The following is a 23,433-nucleotide window of genomic DNA, read 5'->3' as shown; positions in this document are numbered from 1 at the left end:
GCATGCTTGTAAATGTGTGTTTAAGTGAATTAGTTTTGCATGCGAATGCAGCGTTCCTGAGAGCAAGAGGCAATGATTCAGTAATATGGTAAATCTTGTATGGTACCAAAAAAGTTGTAGCTACCTGACATAAAGTGCTGAACACATATAGGCTAACTCTGATGGTGTAAATTTGCTTAAAATATCTTCCAGATTTCCCTTTCCTGGGAGGCTTTATGCATGAGGTATCGTCTTGTGCTGCAGCAGGCAACAAAGAATAAACCTGAGAGCGTTCCCCATCGTGGCGCTGGCTAGTTTGACAGATGTGTATCTCATCCCGCATGCACACACACTGGATCTGCTGGATGATTTGGCAGCTTAGTATTAATGCCCATTGAATCGCAGCCCACCGTGGGAAACTCTTGAGCGCGAGGGTGAGTATGGTGGGTGCATGTGCAAGTTGGTGTGTATGAAGGGACATGTGAGCCTTCAGCATGAGGGTCTAAAGGCGCATGCGTGCGTCCTTCTGTCTCTGTTCTCCCAGAGACAACTCCCCTCTCCCTTTGCCTCAGTGCTCCCCCTGGAAGAGATAAGCTGTGCTTATTTTGGCATCATCATCCAAGCAACACGGGAAAGACCAGATACTCACCGCTCCTCTTCTCTTCCTTCCCGGACCCCACCTCCCACTCCTTCCCCTCCCTTCCCCGCACCGGCGCCGCGGCCCGGTTCCGGCCGTCTCGCTCCCGTGGCCCCGCCCGCAGCCCACCACGCCCGCCCCCCTCAGGCCTCCACAGCCCTGAGCAGCTGTGAACAAGCCCGTGCCCACGCCCCTTCCCCCCCCCTTCCACCGTTGCCTTCTGAAATTACATCTACCCCTTGGAAGGAGCATACGCTGAGCTGCGCAGCTCGGGCAGCCGCCCTGCTCCCACGCGCCTTTCCGTCCGTGCCCCGCTGCTGCGCGGCGCTGCCGAGGGTCCCGCCGGGCGCGGCGCGGGCTCTGCGGAGCCCTTCCTTCGCCCCATGAGAGCGGGACGGGGGCCGGCGGCATCGGGGGCCGTCCGGCGTGGGGGCCGCGCCTAGGGCCGCCGGGAGGCAGAGGGCGCCCTCTGACGGGAGAAGAGCCGGCGGCGGGAGGGGAGACGGCCGGGCGTCTGCCGCTAGCGGCTCCCGAGCCCCGCGCCTCCCTGGCCGCGCCGCGCAGCCCGCGGACGCCATGGCCAGCGAGACCGAGGACCTGAACAGCCGGGAGGCGCAATCCGTCTGCGAGGCCCTGGGGCGCTACGAGGACACGCTGCGGGGCGTCGTGCGGGAGATCCACGTGGACATCCAGGTGTTCAAGCAGGGGGTGGGCCGGCAGGTGGAGGAGGTGCTGCGCCTCGCCAGCCCCCTGGCACACACCGTCTCTGAGCTGCAGCAGGAGAACCGGCGCCTGCGGGCGCAGCTGGAGCGCCTGGCTCGGCAGGTGGAGGCCCTCGGCCGGTCGGCGGGGCTGCCGCAGGAGCGGGCGGACGAGGCGGCGGGGAGCGCCCCGGCCGCGGGGCCCGGCTCTCCGGGGCAGGGTTCGGCTGGCGGCAGATTCCCCAGACATGCCAAGCTAGCGGTCGCTGGCCGGAGCCAAGTAAGTGCTGGCGGCGGCCGGGGAGGCGGCGGGAGGGGAAGGCCAAGAGGGTGCGTGAGCCGATGCTTCACGGGTGTTGCCTGGCTCTGCAGTGTGGCATGAGGGAGCGTTTACGGACACGGGGCTCTTTTGCAGCGCAGGGTCGATGGGCTTTTTGGAGTTGCTCCGAGAAATGGTCTTGGCCTCGATACAACCTGGACGTGTTCCTGATTATGGCACTCCTTGGTCCAACTGAGATCTTGGTTAGAGTGGTAGCAACTGTCAGTTCAGTGTGGTTAGAAGTAAGAAGAGAAGCTAAGGCAGTCCCAGCTATCAATATACATATGTGAATATCTGTGTATCCTTTCTGCATTCAATTCAGGGGGATCCGCGTGTCAGCAATGCTGTTTGCCAGTTGGCAAGCTCACAAAGGAGAACAGCTCAGCATATAGCAGGCAGTAGCATGTTTTCCTAAGACAGTGACGTAGCATCCTGCAGTGAGACAGTTTTGCTGCACAACCACTGTCCTGTACTGCTGCAGCTTGTCCCTGGGAGGTTGGCCTCACACAAGCTATCATGGTTTCCATGACCTGAATTAGCACAAACACACACATTCCTCCCAGTGATAAAACTCTGCAGCGCAGTGGAAACTTGTAACTCAGAGCACAGAAACCTGTTAGTGGGAAGCTCATCTGGTACAGAGATGTTTTATGTAATACTTTTTCTATGTGTCCAGCTTTGTGGAAAGAGTTGAGAGCTCCTGTACAATCCTTTGCACCAGGACGTGGCAGCCAGACAGTACGCTGTGATTCAGTCACATGAGACTGTGTGATACTAGAGACTTGACTTCCACAGATGACAGCCTATTTTGTATGATCTTGATTAAGCCATGTCTTAAGCGGTCTTTAAGACTGTTGGAGCATGAAAAGCTGGTCTGTGGTCTATCCAGGCTTTGGGGATGGAAAAGAAAAGCTTGGAAATGAAATTCACTCGAAGTTAAATTGGTGTGAATGAGCAGAGTAGTGCATTCCAGCCCTTTTCATTCCTACTGACTCAAAAATGGGGGCATAGGGCTTCCCACAGTTGGGCAAGTGAAGAGGTAAAGCCGCTGCTTGATGCATTGTTCTAACATAGTCATGGCAACTTCTGCCTTTACCCCCCACGTGACAAAGGCAAGCAGCATACACACAACTTTCAGATCTGTTCCTTTTTGTTCCATGGAGCCATCCACTCTTGTTTGTGTTGCAAGGAACAGAAGTGAGCTAAGGGACGAGTGGGCATGGTCCCTCCCACCATCTCACTTGTTCCATCACCACTGTCTACATTGTAGCGTGTACTTCATGCTCTGTGAAAAGTCTTGCATCCTGGTTATGGCAATATCCAGCTTTAGGTATCGATCTGTGTTAAAGCACAGAATGAGCTTTTGTTTGGATAGGAACATTCCCACTTTGCTTTGAGGATTCAGGGAATCACTTAAGTACTGATAGATTTCCAGTGCCCTCACAACAATTGTCCCCAGAAGGCTGGACAACTTCCCGAGTTAGCACAGCTGACCGAGAAGGAATTTCAGTACTGAGAACCATGGAAGATGCAGCTAGAGCTACACACACCAAACGTATGCAGTGAAAACATGATTTTGTGGGTAAGGCTCTGAAGTAGCTGTCCTCAGATGGCTAAAGAGCAAGCCTTGGTTGCTATGCCAGACACCCAGATTCTCTGTAATGAAGAAAGCGTTCCCTCAGTTGCTTGCAATTTCTGGTTTTATGACCAAAGCATTTGAAACAGAGCACCGTAAATGACACTGCGTATGTTTTCAGATAAACGAGTACCTGTGATAAAACTGATGCTGCTGCTAGCCTTAGTAAATAGTTCTGTAAGTATGAGATATGAGGAGCAAATAATACTGACCTGGAAATGGTAACAAATCAAGATACGCTCTTTTGCATCTGGAAAGATTTATTGTTTGAGTTCCTTTTTACTGTGTGGTTGATGCAGCATTTATCCCAGGAAAAGGCTGGGTTCTGTTGCCTTCAACATTTCTAGCAAGATACTTGGCATAAGACTTAAAACTAGCTTTTACAGATTTGATACTGGAGATTCTGGGCATCTTCAGTGTCTGACCCATTGTTTTCTAATATTGCTTGATTATTTTTCAAGGTAATTTGATTGAAAAAAGTGAACCCAGGGAGTTCCAAGCATAGTTCAGAAGTAAGAACACAAATCTCCTTTTAATTCTAATCTTCAGGCAATGTCTGCTGTACTGTCCTTGAACAGTCTCACTACTGATTTGGGTGGAATTTTAAATGGCTATTAGCCACTGTGATTCAGAGGTGAGTCTTTCTGATATTTTGATGCAAAACTTTAATTTGGCTCTCTAACCAGTCCAGAATCCGAGAGCTGCTTTCACAAAGGTGGAAAATAGGGTATGTTTGAAGAATTAATTTTAAAGCAGGTTCCTGGACCCCTAGCTGCACTACTGAGGATTTATCTCTCACTGAGCAGTTTGTTGCTGTTTGTCATTCTTTGAAGTCACTGAGGTCTCTCTCCTACCTGCCTGTGATTGTTAGAAAGGAAGAGTTTTGACTTTTTTTGTTGATCAGATCTTACATTTTGGCAGGAGCTTTATCACTTATGATCTTTCCATAGTGTTTGTGGTTTAGCATGATGCCTTTGTGAACAGGGAGGACTAAAAATACTGTAAGGGTGTTCTGTTTTTATACTGTCAGAAGAGTCTCTGCACAATGTGGATGGACTGCTAGACAGACTGCTGCAGTGGTCAAAGCAGCAGCGAGATGAAGAGCTGGCTATGACCACCTGCGAAGATCTAAACAAATATCACCCATCGGTGTTTCTGTGGTGACCTGATAGCACCCAGCAGTTAGTCAGCCTGGAAGTAACTGCATGAGACATAATGACCTGGAGTATACAGGCAGGGAGATTAAATGATCCAGGAGCCACCTAGCATTACATACTATGATTCTAAACCATTTCAACTTCTATATTTGATAAAGGAAGTCCAGTAGTTCCATTTCTTCTTCTTCTTGTCTTACACTTCCTGCAAGTGTCCTTTTGGAATGGTGGCATTCCAAGGTTGCCTTGATCCTTACCTAGATTATTGTTGTCATTGTTTTGGTTTAATTCACAGTGAAATAGCCATGGGCACCTGCTGAAGCTGCCAAGGTAGAATTGTTCTCTGATGTTAATTTTTATCCAGCCTTGCTTCAAAAAAGGTTCTGTGAAAAGTACTTCTACTGTTTTTCTTCAGTGATTACTCCAAGTGGAAAAGGTTTCCTAATATGCTTGTAGTGTTCAAGGCTTTTCTTCAAGCTGCAGGGTCAGTTACAGGTACAGAATACTTGTGTTATCTGACAGACAGTGGCTTTCTAGTAGAAGAATTAAGAGGTAAATGGGGTGTAGTTCTTGCTGGTATCTAGCAGCCTTGTTTGCATTTCCTCACACATTTCATCATTCCCCATTTCTGATATATCAATGATCTCTATATGCAAGGAACAGAACGTCAAATCTTGCCTTGCAGAAGTCAGTGGTGGTTTTACCATTCACCAAAGTGAAGTGTCACGTTCATCTGGCATGTGTAATGAGAGGGAGGTACCTCTCACAAATAAACAACATTTCTAGATCCAATTATTTTTATCATGACCCTTTTGATAATTGGTGCTTTTATGAAAGACTACGGATGACTGAGATCTCTCATTTAAGAGAGAGAGGAATCTCATTTGGCTGTCATTCTTCTACAATTTGACCTTGTTGCAGGCAAAAGCTTGAAGACATAACAGACATGCACCTTAGAGGCTCAGAGAGGAGGTAAAAATTGTATTTCTTTTCTTTCTAATCTCATGATTCAGTGCTTACTTTTTCTGAATGCATACGATTTTCACTACTGGGTTATGATATTTGCTTGGTTTATAGCAGCTTCCAGTTACAAATCTCCAAGGTCTAACTTCTTTATAGTGAAGGAGGAATTCTAGCAGCCCTACAACTATGGAAAGTATTATCGCCCTACATTACATGGAGAATTCTGAGCTACAGAGAGAGTAGCTCTAAGAGCAACCTTGAGCAAGACATGCAAAACATCTGCGTTAACTTTCTTGTCTTTACCAGTTCCTCATCATGTTGTTGCTACATGAGTTGTACAAATCAGTACTTCTCATTATTAAGCACAGATACAGGTACCTGTCCCTCTGCTATTTACAATCTATGTAGCCAGCACTGACAGAGGAAGTATTGTTACACACATGGGTTTGTCAGAAGCTTGGCATCTCCAGACAAAGTGAATTTTAAAGTACTTTAGCCTGATAGTACTAAATGCATGGTAGATTCTGATCCTGGATCCTCCCAGTCTTTTATCAGCACATTGGCCTTCCCCGTCCTCCAGCCTGGTATCAATTTCTTCCCCAGTGCTGTTAGCCAAAATGTGGTAATCAGGTTTGCATAAAATAAATTAATGCAGCACCTGTCATGACATTAGGAAACCAGTTCAGTGATCTTCGCAATGACCACCTCATTTGACTGTTTTGCTTGTCCCCACTCCCCCAGCTTATAAAGTAGATTCACATTTACAGTCTACACAGGCATTCAACACATTCAGGTCATAATGGCTGACATGAATGGCTAAACAATTCTAACTGTATGCTGCAGGTGCATTCTAGGGAGCTGCATTAGCTGTGCTGTACATTTCAGTTCTGGATATGGCCAATAATTGTTGACTAGGAACTGAATTACACTCAATACAGCAATAAAAGTTCTGAAACCCTGGTTCTATGTGGTTTATATGATTAATATTTGGTGTACTTTTCTCGAGTTAATCATGGCAGCTAGTGATAATTGAATTTATTCATGCATAGTACCTTCTTGACAAAGATAAAACTTTAAAAATAATTTTATTTTCACAAATTAAAAGATTTGGATACAGTGACACAGATTCAGTTTAGCGGCAGTAAGTCAGACTGTGTGTGCATATGGAAGCATTCTCTGTGGGGGTAGCAGACAGTATAAAAATGAATATTTTTGGTTATCAGGAGAGACAAATGTTATTTTAAAGAAGTCATTTTTCTGGTGAGGTGTTGTGAATAAAGTTTGCAGACTAGCTTTGCAAAAGAACTCATTACTCCTTTTGGGCCTAAGCTGAGTAACTATCCTAAAGAGTGCAGCTTTGTTGGATGTGAGCTCTTAAGATGTCCTGTCTGTAATGAAGCCTCTAAATGGGAGAGATCCCACAAGAATCAGTGGAGCCTAGATAGCTGAATTATAGTGCTTTTGCTTGTAAGAAAGTTTTATATGCTGGGAAAGAGTGAGAAGTTCTGCACGTTGCAACTTCCCCAGTCTAATTTTCCTTTCTTTTTAAATAAGATACAGGAAAATCAAAATAAAGCAAAATTTCTCCGTGTTTGGACTGATATACTGAACTTCAAGGCGGATTTGATTTGTAGAATTTGCAGTGTGTCTTAAGGCAGGCCAACCTAGTTGTGGAATGGACATTCTAACTCCCAGCTATCTTAGGTGCACCTGAAGGCTTCTTTGGGCAACAGTGGAAATCTGTTAGTCTTGTTAATGAGGCTGTAAGCAACATTGTGCTAAAACATGGTGTTGTGCATGGTTGGTTGTTCGAGTGGTTGTTGTGTTTTGTTTTAAGAAAAGCAAGCAGCCTCTCATGCATTTTAGTGGTAAACAGACTAAGGAATGTCTTGGCTCATCATGTAGCCTCTGCGCTCTTATCTAGTGGAGCATGTAAGTGCGTATATAACCCCAGGAAAATCACTGACTTGGAAACTAGGCAAGATAATTAAATGAAAGCTCCTAGCTGACAAACCTTTAAAAGTCATTTTTTCCGAGAGTACATCTTCTGCATTTTTGGGAAGTCTCCAGTCCTCTTCTGAACTTTGTATTGTTTTGTTTGAAAATCATATCCAGGTGCTCCTATCTCTTTTCCTCACCTAGTGTAGAAAAAATTGACATGAGACTCTTAGGTATGATTAGTATACAACCCACTATAATAAAACACACCATCCAAGCTGAGCCTTAAAGACAGTTCACAGTATCTCATTGTCTTGCTGCCATTCCTTTCTGTGTTTTATTGTAATATATCTGTGTAAGACACTTGCTTACAAGGCAGTAGGTCCTCATCTTGAAGTCCGGTTAATGGGGTTTTACCACACTTTAATGGTTTCCCCAAATCGCGCTGTAATCTTGAAAAGCCTGGATACCGATTGTGATCTGAGACTGTAGGGCCCAACCTTAAAGTCAAGAGAAGGATTTTCCTTGACTTAGTAGTGTAGGTGTGTAGCTCAAATTTGGCTATGTACACCTGTGTTCCACTGAAATCAGCTGGAGGTTGACATTTAGATATCTAGGAGGATCAGAATCTGAGACTGCAACTATATACTCTATGACAAAATTGTGTTTAGGCTGCCTTACTGTAATCTAATACTACTTAACAAATTCTTACCAAGATCTCGGACCATAGTTACCAGGAGTTGACTGGGATTTGTACTAGAGGTAATGAAAGTAATGGGTATCAAAACAGTCTGTGCGGTCTGCAGCATCTAACAAGATTAAATGCTTTAAAAAAATCTCCAAGGTGAGTTAATGTTGTTGTCAGTTGTTCTTAATTAAGTTTGGATGCGTGTAACCACATGCATGGTAAACAGCAGACAAGTTCCAAGAAACTATTTTTGTTGATTTATCTTGAATTCATCACATGGTTTATGTATTTTACATGAGATATATTTTTCCACCCTATAAATAAATTATTCTAATAATTTGTGATGAAGCTATGGAATAAGTAAAATCAAATGACCAGTTTACTCCGTATTTCCTGTGTATGAAAAGCAGAGACAAATTAAGTTATTACAAGTATACACCCTGCCTCTTTCCTTTTCTGTTTTGTTGTTTTTATACTTACCTGCAGTATAAAATCTTCAGTATCTATCTTCAGTCTTTCTGCCTGTCTAAAAAAAAAACAAAACAAAACTTGTTTGGATTGAGTTTATACGAATTTTGGATCATACTTACAAACGCACATTACAGATTCTTTATTTATTCATAATTTTTTGTGCCAATCTCGTAGTTAGATATCTGTCTAGAATCAATTAAAACTTTTTCATGGACTTTGTGTTGGGGAATTTCACTCCTTGTATATGCTGCTTCTTGGAAGCTACGTTTTTCAACTGAAGTAATCGTGTATCTGTGAAGAAGTTTATTATTTCTTTAGTTCCTGCAGCCAAAAATCACATAGTTCCTTGTGATTTTTTGCATGCCCACACACGAACCAACCAAAAAAACCCACAAAAAAAAATTCATGCCTGATCTTTCTGGAATTATGTTGGGAAACATTATGGGAAAAATTGGTGCTTTTCCCAGAAAAATCTGTCCTTACAGAAGTTGCAGATTATAATGTAGCTGTAAAGTTCTAGGGTCATACTTACTTTATGTAATGCGTTTATAATACGTTATCAGAATGTCATTTTGTCTGCAGCAAACAGAAAAAAAAACTGCAGAGCATTAGGTGTTTTATGCAATCTCAGTCTCTCTCTCCACTGTTGTGTGGAGTCTTCTGTTTATCACTTTTACAGTGGATGGTGATACATTTAACAGAAGTGGAAGACCCCTCCTAGGTGCATAGGGTGTGTGAGGACAAGTATGTGAAGACTGATACAAGTCCTGCATTGCCAGTGCACAGTTTGCAGGTTTGGCTGTTGGGGTCAGATAATTGTTCCCTTCTTGTAGTGTGGTCACTGGCACAGGGAAGACCTGTTCTTGGCAGATGTTTCTGGATATTCTTCTAACCTTTGCTACTGTTTGAAATTTAGCTGTCATGTCTGTTGTCTTTTCTGACAGAGTGTAGACCTGGATGACTACCACAAACCTGAGTTTAGAAGAGTTTTTAGTTCTTCCATCATTGAAAATGGGCATCAGTCTTCATCAGGTAGGAACATGGCATGAAATGAAGAAGCACTACTTGTAAAATACCTGATCCTGGCAGTCATAGAGCAGCTCTCACATGTTGGGAGTGTTATTAGAATCTGCTGTGGTTTCAGCAGGGATCTTGTACTCTGGCGCTGATACTGTTTAACTTAATTTCCTAACTGGGAGCTTAACTTTTAAACTTTAGCTTTATTGTTAAGCATGCACTATGGTTGTTCATAAATTACAGACTATTACTGTCACATCACCTTGGGCCACTAGTGATAATAAGGCCTGCTATTCTGGGTGCCATTATAGCCTTGCATCCCAAAACATTTTGTAAATTACCTGTCTGCTTCCATCATCCTTCAATGGAGGAAGGACTTACTATCTCTGTTTTAGAGAAAACTGAGGCACACGGTGATTCACAAAACTTCATGAAAAGAACAAGTCTGCTGACTCCTAACCCATGGCAGGAGATTGGGGGCGGGGGCTGCACAGAGGAAGAGGAGTAGCTTACTAAATACAGATGCTAGTGGATTAATGATCTGAAGAAATTGTTCTTGCTGAGATTCATGTAGGACAGGTATAATTGCTGCAAGGATCACTTAAACTAGGTTTTTTTCTGCAGCGCACCGTAAATGATACAACGTCCCGCAGGGAGAGCTGGGTGGAATAATTCCAATGATTTGTGAAATAAAGTTGGTGCATAGAAATCAGTTTGTAACTTTGTTACAAATCTGCAAATAAATTTACTTCCTCTGTCCTTTTCTTTTTATTCACCAGGTCAAGCAAAAGTCTCCCATGAACTGACCTCTTTTCACATGTCAAACTCTTCCCCTGAAGCCCATGACCCTGCAGTCACCTTACAGATGCCCCATCTTCCCGTTACTGCCGTAACCAGGACATCAGAGAAGTTTTCAGGAGAGACCATCTGTTCAACAGGAACAACTAATGTGTCTGCTGGCCTGCTGGGACAGAGCAAGAGCAAAAATGTGACGGCAGTGAAAACTTCCAATCAGTCAGGTAAAAGGAACAAAAATAATTTGTTTGTTGAAGCTGTGTCCCATTTCTTTACTTCAAGAAACTGGTGCTACAGGGGTTGTCCTGTGACCTAGTGGTAATTACAAAACCTTGCTTCTGTGACTATAGGTCTCATGGTGGCACGCTCTGATTTAGAATATTGTGGGTCCTAGGTGGAGCTTTAGGCTGTAATGTCACATCTGCTGAGAATTTTTGCTGCCTAACATAGTTGAGTTCATAGTGCAGCCTATCTTCCAGCACAGTTACTGAACAAGTATCCCTTCGACATGGCCAGCTGTTTTAATGAAATTTTGAAGTTTTTAGTGCTTTGAGACCTGAGGCCCCTTGAGAAGTTAGGCAGATATTTGGCTAACGGGTTCAACAGTCATTTGGAGGGAGGAATGACCGACAGCAGACTGACACATATACACAAGTCAGAGTGATTGCAGCATCTTATTTATATGTAAATTGAGCATAAAAAAAATCTCATTCATACTGAAGTCATTCATCTTTGAGCTGTATTTCATACGCATTTAGTAACAGTGACACTTGTAAATCAGACTATATATATGGGTCAGAAACTGCAGAGAAAGACCAGATGGAATTGCTAGCAAGAGACAGAGATTAGCTGCAGATTGTTCTTTCAACTTTTATCTTATTGAAGGTAAGACTGCAGCAAAACCTTCCTTTGTCTTTTTTTTTTTTTTGCTGTTTCAGTGAAGGCCTGGAATTCAGGTACGGTGAGAACAATGGGTTCATCTGCCACTGGAGGTGAGTGTTCCTATCAGCATGTCCTTATGCAATACAAATTGAGAGGGATTCCGTGCTTCATGTCTGGGGGATCCAGATCTGAGCATGTAGGTACGTAGTAATATGAAAATTGCTAACAAGGCTGCATGCAGATTCAGTTTCCCAAGTATCATGGAAACTTGTTCTGCCATATCAGACTCTCAATCAGTTCAAAGCAAGGGGTACCTATCTTTATTTGCACAGTGGTGTACATGTGTACTGTTAGGCAATCACTGTAGTGGAAACAGTAAGTGCCAGAAAAGTGTGGAAGAACAGATAGTTTGAGCGGTGAAGATTTCAGCTGACCAAGTGAAAACTTTGATTGAACGCAAGGCAATGGCAGTTGGAAGGTGGTGTGCCCACCCTGTGGAAGTTAGAGCAAAGTCCTTTCAGGAGAATAGCATAATTAGTCTCCTTCATATATGAATGTATCAAAGGACAAAATGCCTTAAGGATTTCTTATTTCAGTTGAAATAGATGAGTTGAGCTCTATCCAAAAGTACTTCTGATTGATGTCACCAGGCTGTTACTGTCTACACAGTGTACTGGCATTTCACAGTGGTCTCAAGTGTCAGTTTAGCAAAGATGTCACTCAACCAGAACAGGGATCACACTCCTCCTCAGCTGACAACTTCTGAGGTTTGCACAAATATCTGGCAATTTTTGTGGTTCCAAATTTGTCACATCTGTGTTCTGGCACTTACCAGGGTGTTTTACATGAGAGGTCTAGTTAATCTGGATCCCTTCTATAAGCAGTGGGGAGAGTTCAGCATTTTGAGAGTGATTTGGACAGTGATCAGGTTGGATTGCTTCTAAGATGCCAGTCTTTCTTCTTTGTGTGTAGAAGGAGCCTTCAGTAAATGAGTTGCTTGTCTTATGCAACAAGTTTTGGCTTCTGTGTGTTAAAGCTAGGCAAGCCACTTTGTTGTTCTGCATTTACGGAACATAGCTGGAGTCCAGAGCTGGGCTCTAAGAGGCAAAGCGCAAAAGGTAGAACCTCAGGAGTCGGGGAGAAAGATGCAAATTTGGTTTTAAGCCACCTTTGCAACCTTTGGAGTCTGTTCTGCTATACAAACTAAAATGTTTCATGGTGGAAATTAGGTAATTTAAATTATGCTCTCAACCAGGGCAGACTTCCCGGGACTCCTTATGTCTGCCAGAATGGCTGTTGCAAGCTGAGCTGTAGCACTGTTTCTTCCTTTGACTGAAACGTCCATGGCATTGTGCCCTCCTCTGAGGTCTGCACAAGGGCCTGAAATGATCCAACCATCCCAATGCAGTTTCATCAAAGGCATCCTCTTACAGCCCTTTCTAGTATGTTCATACCATGCTCGTTTTGCAGAGGGATTGAACCCCTGGGTAAAATCCCTCCCTAGCTTGTTAGCCAATACTGGAAGTTAGACAGGGGCCTACAGCTTTTCACTCTGGTGAGTAAAAATCAGTACGTGGCTATCTATCAGGAAATGGTTTGAAAACATATGAGGAAAGGAGACAAAAGAAGTTTCTGCCCTGATGCATCTTGGTTTTCCTGCTTTTATACAGAGAATACCACTTCTGTCACTAAGTCTGTCTCAACTTTGAGCTATGGGATGAGTAGTGGAGCCAAAACTGCTGAAAGGTATGCATTTTTCTTGACATTTGGTTAGGCCATTGTGGTCAGTATAGTCTCAAGGTGTTGTGCTGGCCTGGAGAACAGGTGAGTCCCACATGCTGTATTTTAAGCCTGTTAAAGGTTGTGAGCTTTCCTGAGGGCTAAATGGAACAGAGATGGGAAGGAATAAAAATCTTTTGTAGAGCAGTTAAAAGCAGACCTAATTGTGGATTTCAGCATTGTTACAGTGTTAGTCAGTAAAACTCTCAGTGCCAGTGGTGGATTTTTGTTAGGAGGAACAAGTAGTCAGGCCCTTTGAAAACACTTTAAAAAATACTCAGCTGTGTTGAAATTTGTACTTTAGGTTTATTTTTGGAAACCAACATATGACTGCCGTCAAATATCCTTAGTTTGGCTAGTCTAGAGTTTAGTTGGTAGATAAATGCTTTGCTGAGGACTGAGGACTACTACACATTCTTGATTAACTCAGTCACAGTTGCTTAGTAGAGGATTACATGGTATCACAATTGCTACTGGCATATCCAGGCATCCTCAGCATGCAAAATATCCATCAAGAGAAATAGGAGGGCAGCCAATTTAAATGTCTTAAACTGGGCTTGCATCTGCCTTGAAAATTATCTCAAATTTGGCATTACATTTCTTCTGAGTTAGTTCCAACATCAGCACTTCGATATTTGAGTCATGATACGCTGAGCACCCTAGAGAACTTGCTGTCACATCTGACCTTCATCTATACCAGAAATTAATGTGTGCCACTGGATGTCATTGCTTTTTGCCTCAGTTTCCCGATCTCTGTCATGGGGAATATTTCCAAATGTGATGTGTGGCTTACTTAATTTATGCTGAGGAAGTGGTTTATGGCTCAAATAAACACAAATTAGGATATAATCCTGTATTTCTCGATCAGATTACCAGCTTGTGGTCAGTGGAGCAACACTGACATGAGCTCAGGATTCTGTGTACTGTGAGTAAAAATTTCGAAAGTACCTCCTGAGTGACTCTTCTTCAAGTTCCATTTTTAAAATGTGACTTACCATCCAGGAACCCCAAAGTTGGAAATTAAAGGGATTTAGTGCTCCTGTGTAGCCACAACTTCCTTTTTTCTTTTTTTTTTTTTTTTAAAGGTGTTTGTTGTTCTACTCAGTGCTATAAAGCATTTGTGACTTGTCCAGCTATGTATCATTTGTAAAAGTACCTTAGGCTCTTCTATATTTAAGTGCTGTTGTCTGTCAATAAAACTTTGACTTTTACTTATATTGCTTTTGACTCATTCAAGTCCTCTTGAAATAGCTGTTTTGGAAGGTTTAGAGTAGGCAACAGTTGGACCTTTATGCTGACTCCTGGCACTGCAGAGAGTTACTTTTTTGTTTAACCATGTACTTTTCATGTTATGTTTCTCCAGTGCCACTGATAGTTACTGTGATGTGACCCCCAGCTCTCACTCCTCTTCTCCCACTGCACATCGCCAAGTTGAAAGGAAGCGAGAACTCGTGCGGTCTCAGACGCTCCCACGGACTACAGGAACACAGGCCAGAAAAGCACTTTTTGAGAAATTTGAACATGATGATGGAAAGTACGTCGCACCCCTTGTCTCCAGAATGGGTTTGTTAATGGGAAACTAATTTGTCAATTATCATCAGCAGAGGACAGCTGGGTGGGAGGACTCTCTCAATGTAGGATTTTGAGCTCAGGGACAGTATGAGGTCACATATAGCTTCGCTGACTTCACAAACTGAGCCCTGGAAATTCACAGCTCCAGATTCCTCTGGCTTTGGAGTTGTTCAGCTGAAGAAGCAGATGCCTTTCATCAGGAAAGAGTGCTGTGAAAACTGCCTTCTCCGTCATTATAAGAGACAGGGAATATAGTGACTTTCTTTTGCCATTCATTAAGGACCAAAACCATGGACTGTTCTTTATGCGCCATGATGGCAGTATGTTTTAAATAGAAAAGGGCTTGAAATCCCAGCTTTAGTGAAATGAAAATGAGTTTTCCTTGCAGGACCAAAAAGTCGAAGTTTCAGCAACGTGTTTCTCAAATACCACCTGGACAGGGGCTGACCTGGGCAAGGTTGCATAGATGTTGCTGACAAGTAGGTCTAATTTTTTCTAGAATGTAATTTAATCAGGTCTTTGTTAATTTTCCAGAGGAAAAGGAGAATCCAGACCTAAGCTGAAGAGGTCGCAGAGTTTTGGGGTTGCCAGCGCTAGCAGCATTAAACAAATTCTGTTAGACTGGTGTCGCTCAAAAACCATAGGATACAAGGTGAAGACATGCTAGCACTTTCAGCTCTCTCTTTTTCAGGAGTATTTGCCAAAAAAGCGTACTCAAAAAGTGAATGTAAAACACGCTAGACAATGAGTTAACTTCCTCAAGGTTATAAAGTCTTCTGCGGGTAACACAAACATCATGGTTTGCATGGGCAGCACTTCAAGACAGTCAGTGATTGCACGAGTGGGATTTTGTATGTCTGTCAAAGCAATGCATTAGTGTTTCTCTGAAAGCCTACATTTTTGTGCTTATGGATATAGACTTCAGTGTACACTCACACATCTTTTTCTTAGTTGCAGGCTGTGATTTTTGCATTATCATAATATATGGCAAGATCTGAATAATATTTTGCCAGTACATAGAGACTATGGCCCTTTTGCTACACAGCAGTCCAAAGTACTCTCTACTGGTTTTAGACAAGTGAATTTGTAGTAAATGGTTGAGGCTGAATCACACAGTGTTAGTGAGCTAATTTCTATGAGGTAATGTCAGTGCAGCTAAAAGAATTCAGCAGCTGAGATTTTAGTAATTTTACCTGACCTTAAACTGCAATTGCCAAAGCGATTTCCAGGAGAAAGAAATATTTTTTCTAAGGTTGGGTTTTTTTTACGTGTGTAATATGTTTTTCAATGTTATTGTAAAATGTCCATTATTATCGCTGATCTCTAAATTATAGTATACATAAGCAGAACTAGTTAAAATTACTGTTAGTTGCGTGCTAGAAAAACTGGGGCTTGAATTTTATATGATGGGAAAGCAGCATGAGACAAGAGCCCAAGTATGTTTCTTTTTACTGTGGCAGCTGAAAGCAACAATAAGTATTCTAAGAATCAGGCTTTGCAGTAGGCGTAATTCTTCCTGTGTTTCTTCCTATGTTTCTACCTATCTGTGTGTAAACAGGCATAGAATTGGGCCTTACTGAAAAGCAAAGCAAGCAAGCATAGTCTTTATCAAGTGTTACTCACAGCTACAAAATGAACCATTCTTCAATTATAAATACCTCACAGGGATAAGCAGTGTCCTTAGTTTCTGCAGATACTGAGCTGATGCATTGAGCCTGCTCCAGAGCTCATTGACCTTGACAAAGATTTTTTTTTTCCCCCAGTATTTTCAGTGGGCTTTGGATCAGGGACCCTGGACTGTGTGCTTTGCATCTGGGCATTTCAGGCAAAAGGCCTTCATTGCCGAGTGTGCCACTTTTTCTCAGAATACAAATAATGTAATGGATGTATAAAGAGGGGAAGAAAACGTAAAGTCTGTGCTCTATTGCTTTGGTTAGTGGCAGAGAATGACAGAAAACTGCAGTGAGAAAAGCAGCTGCTCTTCCCTGTTCCCCTGTGCTGCATTAACATGTGTTTTTTTTCATCATGACAGCACATTGATCTCCAGAACTTCTCTTCAAGCTGGAATGATGGGATGGCATTCTGTGCTCTTGTGCATTCTTTCTTTCCGGAAGCTTTTGATTATAATAAACTTGACCCAGCTAGTCGCAAGCAGAACTTTGAGCTGGCCTTCACCATGGCTGAGTGAGTATCACATTAGATCTCCGTGAAGTGCTTTCAGTTCGTTTAATGTGGCTGGGCAGCAGTGAAGAGTTTATCATTCTTCTTGTAGATCCTGTATCATTAGTTTACACCTGTCATGCCAAAAAAAAGATAGTAAAGCCCTGCATAGACAATGCATAGAACAGGAGACTCAGCATTCTAAAATCAGAGGTGGTTTTACCAGGCACAGGACAGTTCACTGGAGTCCTGTATTCAGATCTTTCACAGTCTTCAGGCATTACTTGAATTCTGCTTTCTCACCTCTGTGATTCTCGCCAGCCTTAGCACTGACACACTAAACTTGAGAAATCAGCCTCGTGAGTTATGCTTTGACAGAGGAGGAAGAACCCCTGCTTCTCTCTGTGTTCGTTTTTCAGGTTTTTTTATTTTGTTCTTGAAGTAATGAATGATTCTTAATGAATTTGCTGATATCAATCATAAAAAAGAAATCTGAGTTCATACAGCACAAGGCATCCAATGTTTACTGACAATCCACAGGAACTGGACTTACAACTTGTAGTTTCTTAGCCAATCCCACCTGCTTGATACCTGATTTGAATTTGAGGCATGTTGATATATCCATCCAGCCTCTCTGGATAAACCATGACCTCTAAACATCAGGGAGCAAGTAGATAAACTTTCAGAATTGGTTTGGTTGAACAACAACAGAGGTTGAATTCAGTGTAAGTGGAGTTAGATCAAGGCTGAGAGCCTCAACCTGGTAACTGTGTTTTTGTAAAACGGACAGAGCTAGTACCCTCAGTCACACTGTCCTGATCCTTTTTCCTGCAGTATATCAGGCAATTAAATGATAACGTCGTTGTTAATCATCATGAGTGTGAACTTGTCAGCTAGAAATAGTAACTATTTTGACCCAATATCAACATAATTCTTACTTGCTGTTTTGTGTGACTTGTGTAACAGTAAGAACACTCCATGTAGTAGTATGCAGCTGGGTTTGGTACACTCTTTCCGAATACTAACAGAACGTGGGAATACATAGCTAAAGTTTCCTACAGCTTCAAACACCAGTACTACCACACTGAAGGTCTGTGGTTCTTTCAGACAACTTTTCTTTTTAAAATTAAGAGCAATAACGTGCAGAACTGAATTTGCCATTTGCCATTCCAGAGAAAAGCTTTGAAAATTCTTAGCACAATGTTGTCTCTCCTTGTTACAGCCCCTAGCAGAGGAATTAATTTGGGAATTACAAGGCTTTTATACACATGCATATATAAAAAAATTGCTGCTTGTCAGTGAGTTGAAAGAGATTCTATGACACTTTTAGGTGGCTGATCTCTAAAGTAAAACTATCCACCACTCTCAAAGGAAAGTTGTAGTGTCTTTCTGTCTCTGTTTAACAGTAAGTATAGGGTAGAACAGAAGACAGCATGCACACAACAGTAAGAAACATTAGGTATCTACAGAAATTACTACTTCATAGCTGTGACTGCTTTTAAGCTAACTGTTCTCTTCTAGTGCCAGAAAAGGCTTCTCTCAGTTATTGCTGCTCTCTCCAGTACGAGCTCTGCTGATCAAATTGCTTCTTGTCCTTGTGATTTTTCATCCTAGGCTTCAGCAGATGTATTCCTTTCTGCTGGTCTAGATCTCAGTCAGGCTTCTGCTCTCCTACCTGATCATCTGAGATTGTTGTCCAAGTCACTCACACCTTGAAGATATGGGGGATGGTGGAGAACAAACAATCCACAGCCATGTGGGCTTTCAATGGCACATCTTATCTCTGCTCGTGTTTTCCCGTTCTTTTGGAGCTTCCTATATAATAACCAGAAAAACTCATGATTTGCAAATTCACATGACCTTGCTTACTGAGACTTGGACAGAGGAATGTGAGGTTGGGCTACATGCTACAGATACCAGGGATGTGAATGGCAGTTGTGGGGGGGAACCTACAGGGCTTTGGGTCAGATCCCCGTACAGAGGGAGAGAAGGAAAGAACAGGAATATTTCATGGTCACAAAAATAACAATCCCCAACCTAAGCCTGACCATTCCATTGTGAAAGGAAATGCTGCTGATAAACCTCAGGAGTTCTTAAACGCCTCGGTGATGCTCAAATCAGAGCAGCAAATGAACCTTGGAAGTAGTTACAGGCTTAGATTTAACTCTTGATTTGCTGTATCTGTTTTATTATTACTACAGGAAAATGGCTCACTGTGATCGTCTGATAGAAGTGGATGACATGATGATGATGGGTCACAAGCCAGATCCCATGTGTGTCTTCACTTATGTCCAGTCCCTATACAATCATCTACGACGCTTTGAATAAAACCATCGACACCTCTCCAGCCAGAAGGGCCAAGTACAGTATGCTAGTGGGAAGAGTGATATTTTGCAAATGGAACGCAGTGTTATTTCTTGCTTTTTACTGTCCCTTTGCTTACATTCAACTGCGTGGCTAGCTGGCTGAAGTATTGCTGAGCAGCGCCCCGAGGTGTTGATCACATCAGTATGTTAGTAATAGAGAAGCATGTTTGAAAAAGACAAAAAAAACATAGGGAAAGGCAAATGCTGTAATTCTGGTGCTAGTAGTAGGTTGGATTTTTAGTATTATTGTGTTTTAAGATGAGAGGAAGCTAATTTGCTGCTCATGTTAGGCTGGGGATGCAGTTTTATGCGGTGACAGGTAACTCTGCTATGAAGGTGTGCCCTCTTCAAATGCAGATAAAACTCCAGAAGATAGCACCTTCGATTCCACTTCTCTGTTGAGCATAGCACAAAAGAAATAGCAGATGGAAAAGGAAAATTCCTTTTAGCAAATAATAACCTGGAGTACTCAACCACTAGGGCAATATTGCATCTCCTCCAACCTTACCCCCCTGCTCCAGCATACATGCACACGCACATCAAACAGGAATTGTTCTGTTCTCTTAAAGCAGAAAGAGAACATAGCGTCCTACCTGCTGGCTGGGGTGACAGATAATGACGGTGTTGCACAACAGCGTTTGTCTGTAATGGTCAAATGTAACGTGATTTGCTTCGAGTCTTGCTAAAGCCTCTACTGGCAGTCCTGGATTAATTTCTTGATCATGGAGAACAGCAACATCTGGGGGCTGTTCTGTGTACGAGGTTGTGTGTTTGTATGATTTAGGATTACAGGAAAGGGGGGAGCTAGCAATGTACAAAATCGTCTGAACAGTTGTAATAGAAGCAAGACTGTAGTGTGCTTTGACCTGGACTCCAGGGGAGAGCAACTCTCCAGTGCGGACAGGAATGAAGTCTTTATGACTTTCTCAGTCCTCATGCTGACTCTGAGGTGGACAGGCAATATGCCAAAATAGTATGAAAGACGTGGGAGTTTTTAAATGCCTTGGACTAGCTTCCTTTTTTGAATTAAATTAGCATTAAAACCACAATATGCTGGGGTTATTCTAGATTTACTGGACAAAAAGGTCATGTGTCACCCTTTCTGTTTTTCTCTTTGATAAATCAACAGAGTTTTGTTTTGACAGTGAATGTTAAAACCAAAACCACTAAAAAAGAATACTTTAAAAAAAGCGCCTTTTAAAATTATTTCTTCCTGAAGAACAGGCTCATAGAAAGTAAAAGCTGAAAACCACGAGCCCTCTGCTCATGCTAGAGAATGTTTTTTGACCTGCATTTGTGCTTTTTGTAGATACTTATAAAGATGACTTTGGTTCTGTATTGATGACTGTTTGTAATAAAATATGTCAAATGCTCTTCGGATTTACTGCTTGTCTGTAGAATGAAGTGACAGGTAACAAGGTAAAATCAGTGAAAAGAACCCAGAGCTTTTGCTTAGAAGATTTTTGTTCTAGTCATGATGCTGTGTGCTCTGAATTTCAGTTTAAAAAAGTACAGAAGTTCAGTGGCATTGGAAATAGGTTCACTTTCTACTGAACTTTACTTAAGAAACCATGAATGAAGCAACCACTTTGTTAGCAGTCTCAGAAAACAAAACAAACAACCCACCAAAAGTGTACAAAGGTAAAGTATAAGTTAACTGTTGAAGGTCTGGATCATCAAATTCAGTTTGAAGTGTAGCTAGGCTGTTGCTATGACACTATGGAAACAGCCTGAAAGACTTTTAAAAATACGCATCTTAATATAAGTATCTGAAAGATACTTGGTCAAACTATCAGGATCCTTGGCATTGCTAATATCACAGCTTTAATGCAAGTGGACAGAGGTTGGGTGGGCTGTTCGTATTTGTCATATGACTGCCATTGTCTTCAGGTTTTTGCTTTGTCTTGAGTGACCGTAATTCTGAGGAGTAAGTTTGCACCTGTTGCTCTACTGTAAGGACAAACACACTGTACTTGTATTTTGGAGGACTGATTAGAGTAAGTATGATGAGAAGTCTTTCCACAAACAGCACACACGATACATGTATTTACATTCTTACAGCAGAATACTTTTCATTGACTGGCTGAGCTAAATTCCATCATAGCTACAAGAGGGGCGGTGCTGGCTTTATACATCACATTCCTTCACAGTCCCAGGTCATGGATGGTTTTCCTGTGTGATGTGAGTGCTAAAGACACAGGTAAGTGCTTTGCCAATTTACGCCTAGTAGCAAATAATTATATGAAGGAAGTTTTAGACAGTAAAATTATTACCAGTTCACTGGGGGAGTTTACATTCTTTCTGTAATTAAACTTGTTTTCACGGCTACTCAGAAGCTATTTGTACAGGTTTTTGAAAGTCTTCCCACTTCAGAGAGGTAGATACCTGGTACTTGCCAGCAGACTGATTGCAGGGGAGTGGAAGACTCTAAGCTGATTTTAACTGCTGGTGGTTCGTGTGTATAAAGATGAGGCAGATGGTGCTGTGACTTAATTTTGGAAAAATACTACAACTTTGTGCATTAAGAGAATAAGTCTGATCTATAGGAATAACCTTGCCTATTAGATTGTATGGTTAAATTGAAATTAAAGTATGTAATGTATGCCCCCTGCTGGATTTTTTAGTTAAAGAAAAAAAATGCAGAGAGCGTGTGTGTGCATATATGACCAGTAAATTTATTTAGCATGAGTGATAAAGAGAATATATTAAGTCGGCATAGTATATGTTTTACACAGATGGACTGTTTCCTGCTTTTCTAATATTTCTGCACTGTATCTTAAATTCAGTACTATCTAAGGTGGTTTATTGGCAACTTGATCTTACTTTTAAAGGCTAGACCAATTAGTTCTGTGCACGATTTTAAAAATAATCTCAGCAGAGATATCACCTACTTTAAAAATTGTGTTTGCATGTAGCTTCCCACAGCAGTGAAGTCCTCCTTGAAAGTACAATAATTGGATGGATGCCTTTCATTACTGGAAATGTCAGACAAAGCAAGAAGTGTGTATGCTCAAACCAGTGCAAACTTTTGGATACATGTAATTAGGCATAAAACTGGCCCACATAGTTCATTAATTTAAACGTGGTCTGGCTTATAGAGATAGTTTTAAATGTCAAAAATAAAAGTTAGCATTGCTTTAGGTAAGGTGCATTTAAAAGCCACTTCTAGTTAGCTAAAATCGCTCTATGTCTAGATAAAGCCTGTTGAGTTGACACAGAAACATGGAATAGTTTGGGTTGGAAGGGACCTTTAAAGGCCATCTAGTCCGACCCCTCTGCAATGAACAGGGACATCTTCAACTAGATCAGGTTGCTCCAACCTGCCCTTGACTGTTTCCAGGGATGGGGCACCGACCACCTCTCTGGGCAACCTATGCCAGTGTCTCACCACCCTCACTGTAAAAAATTTCTTCCTTATATCCAGTCTAAATCTACCCTCTTTCAGTTTAAAGCCATTACCCCTTGTTTTATCACAACAGGCCCTGATAAAAAAGTCTGTCCCCATCTTTCTTATAAGCCCCCTTCACATACTGAAAGGCCTCAATAAGGTCTCCCCGCAGCCTTCTCTCCAGGCTGAACAGCCCCAGCTCTCTTGGCCTCTCCTCATGGGAGGTTATTCCAGACACTAGTGGAACACCAGAATTCAGACCTGTTACGTTAGTCTGCTTTGGAATTTCAGCAGCATTGAAAGCAAGCAGTTAAAGATGATGCAGTATCAGCTCAGCCTGGAGAATTCTCCCACTTCAACACACTGTCACAGCAGTTTGGATGACAGTTTAATCCTCTGAAGAATAAGACCATCTTTGGTATTTTTAATGCATCTAATAAGGAACATGGCAACACATTTAATTTAGATCTAGTGTCACTAATGCTGGTTATTTAGACTCCTCCACAGAAAACATGCTTTTCCAGACCCCGAGGACTTTGGCTACTTCTTCATAAATAATGAACTCAGTTTTTACGTCCAGACACAATTCACTAAGGCGAGGAACTGCTCCTTTGTAAAATCCTTTGTAAAGGCATTAGTATGGGATTTGGTATGTGAACAGCATTTCAGCAGCACAGAAGTGGGTGTCAGCTTACCGGTACTTCTCTACCGAGGAGGATTTGCTTCTTCATCCAGCTGTAGCTGTGCTGCTCCATGTTGTGTGGGAAGGGCGGTGCAAACTGCCACCCGCAGCGGGGCCGCCTGCGCAGGACGCAGCAGACAGCGCGCGCAACTCTCCTCCCGCCGATGGGGGCGGCGCTGCTCGCGCGACTCTGCAGCCCACGCCACGCGCGCGAGCCTGTGACCGTCGGTGAGAAGCGCGCGGGGTGCGGCTGCGGAGACAGCGGTCAGGGGCGGGAGGGGCGGAGGGGGAAGGTGGTGGAGGGGA

General features: G+C 42.6%; 1 protein-coding gene and 1 long non-coding RNA gene across 3 annotated transcripts; one reads left to right on the top strand and one right to left on the bottom strand.

Annotated features, from left to right (window-relative positions):
- Window positions 1–860: 860 nt before the first annotated feature.
- On the top strand, window positions 861–20,430 carry SMTNL2 (smoothelin like 2). 2 transcript variants are annotated; one of them, XM_075439843.1, is made up of 9 exons: window positions 863–1,597; window positions 9,431–9,518; window positions 10,283–10,522; window positions 11,237–11,290; window positions 12,851–12,926; window positions 14,323–14,493; window positions 15,066–15,183; window positions 16,564–16,715; window positions 18,893–20,430. In XM_075439843.1, exons 1-9 carry the CDS (start codon window positions 1,193–1,195, stop codon window positions 19,017–19,019), a joined length of 1,431 nt encoding a protein of 476 aa, XP_075295958.1. In that variant the 5' UTR covers window positions 863–1,192; the 3' UTR covers window positions 19,020–20,430. The 2 variants fall into 2 exon arrangements, with proteins under 2 accessions (XP_075295959.1, XP_075295958.1); XM_075439844.1 differs by lacking the exon at window positions 15,066–15,183 and having other exon boundaries at window positions 861–1,597; window positions 18,893–19,016.
- LOC142363694 (uncharacterized) lies at window positions 6,516–23,241 on the bottom strand. Its single transcript, XR_012765890.1, has 4 exons — window positions 23,141–23,241; window positions 18,367–18,506; window positions 8,496–8,541; window positions 6,516–7,527 (listed from the first exon to the last, which is right to left on the bottom strand). It is a non-coding gene; the product is annotated as an uncharacterized LOC142363694 (long non-coding RNA).
- Between the last annotated feature and the right edge of the window lie 192 nt (window positions 23,242–23,433).

Source organism: Opisthocomus hoazin, chromosome 20 (genome assembly GCF_030867145.1).
Source record: "Opisthocomus hoazin isolate bOpiHoa1 chromosome 20, bOpiHoa1.hap1, whole genome shotgun sequence".
In the NCBI taxonomy this organism is placed as follows: Eukaryota; Metazoa; Chordata; class Aves; order Opisthocomiformes; family Opisthocomidae; genus Opisthocomus; species Opisthocomus hoazin.
Note: the sequence above shows the minus strand (reverse complement) of the source record. Positions and strands in the feature narration are given on the sequence as shown.